The sequence below is a fragment of the Tachysurus vachellii genome, chromosome 19, assembly GCF_030014155.1.
Source record: "Tachysurus vachellii isolate PV-2020 chromosome 19, HZAU_Pvac_v1, whole genome shotgun sequence".
Lineage (NCBI taxonomy): Eukaryota > Metazoa > Chordata > Actinopteri > Siluriformes > Bagridae > Tachysurus > Tachysurus vachellii.
In genome coordinates, this window is record NC_083478.1 from 15,045,467 (window position 1) to 15,046,715 (window position 1,249).

Below are 1,249 nucleotides of genomic sequence, written 5' to 3' on the forward strand. Positions count from 1 at the left end.
GTAAGATTATTGTAATGATGCTAGATTTGTTGTCCTTGGTTGCAGTGAGTATGTTTGGCCCAATCACCACTCCAGAGCAGCAGATGAGCAAGACTTCATCTTCTAGTTCTCTATCTCAGCGTATGAGAAATGCTACACTGGGTGTCATCACTCCTAAGTAAGTGTTGCTTGAGCAGCAATCATTAATGTCTGCTATATTTAAATGTTAAAAGTAACTTTTTACATATTGCTTGAGTTAAGGAGGGGGGACTAAGTATTTGGCTCTTCTTTTACAGATTTGGTAGCAAGAGCAAATCTGCTGTCAGTTTCGGTCGCCAGGGGAACTTCTTTGCCTCTCCTCTACTAAAGTAGAGCTGCCTTTGACTAATTTTCTGGTTGCAGCTGCTATACTCTGCACAATTAATCTATATCTACAATTTGTGTCTGCAGATGCAAATGTTTTATTCATACTTGCTTTTAAATATATTTTTAATTTTTATTTTTTTTTTGCTTAAGATCAGAGTAAAGTATCTGGGTTTGTAGGCACTTCATTATCAAGATGCCTGAAACTTATATTTGGATGTTATTCAAATAGAAGTATATATTATGAGGTTTGCCAAACTCATTTAAATAGTAGTTAAAATACATACTTTATATTCTTATGCAAACATCTTTCCTGCTTTGTTTTTATTATTATTTTTTAATCATATGTGTTGTGCAAGAGAGAGTGCTTAACGAACTAAGACCAGGTGAACATGTTTCCTCCACCCAGTATGCTTTTTTTCTTTGTTATTCCATGGATAATTACCTGTATGTAAAAAATGGATGTTGCATGTAATGCTAACTCATTGGATTGTATGAAAATAGAAAACTAATTGTCTTTGTTTCATTGACTTTCCAACTCCTCTGTACATTTGTTTTTCTGTTATGTTAATGATTCTTTTGATTAAATCATTTTCATCCACACTAACCTATAAATATTTCCTTTCCACTATTATTTCTTTTTTTTTTGTTCTGCACAGTAGTAAAAGGATCATAATGGGATTAGCATAAACTTATTTTGAACATGGTTAGATCCAAAAATGCTTCCATAACAAGCACTTTGTTTAGAACCATTTACAGGACTTTTCAGTACTTCTTTCATGTCTAAACCTGATTTGGAATTTTACCCTGAGTAACATTCTATTTCTTTCAGCTATAACAAAAAACAGGGTTAAAAGTGAAAAAGTTAAGTCAAAAAGTCTCATTAAACATGTACCACTTAGACTTA

General features: G+C 32.7%; 1 protein-coding gene across 1 annotated transcript in view; it reads left to right on the forward strand.

Annotated features, from left to right (window-relative positions):
• racgap1 (Rac GTPase activating protein 1) overlaps positions 1-1,249 on the forward strand; it is a 19,321-nt gene extending 18,072 nt beyond the window's left edge. Inside the window, exons 16-17 of the mRNA XM_060894621.1 lie at positions 46-157; positions 276-1,249. Coding sequence (XP_060750604.1) covers positions 46-157; positions 276-351 — 188 coding nt within the window. The 3' untranslated portion in view covers positions 352-1,249. The remainder of the gene's footprint in view (positions 1-45; positions 158-275) is intronic.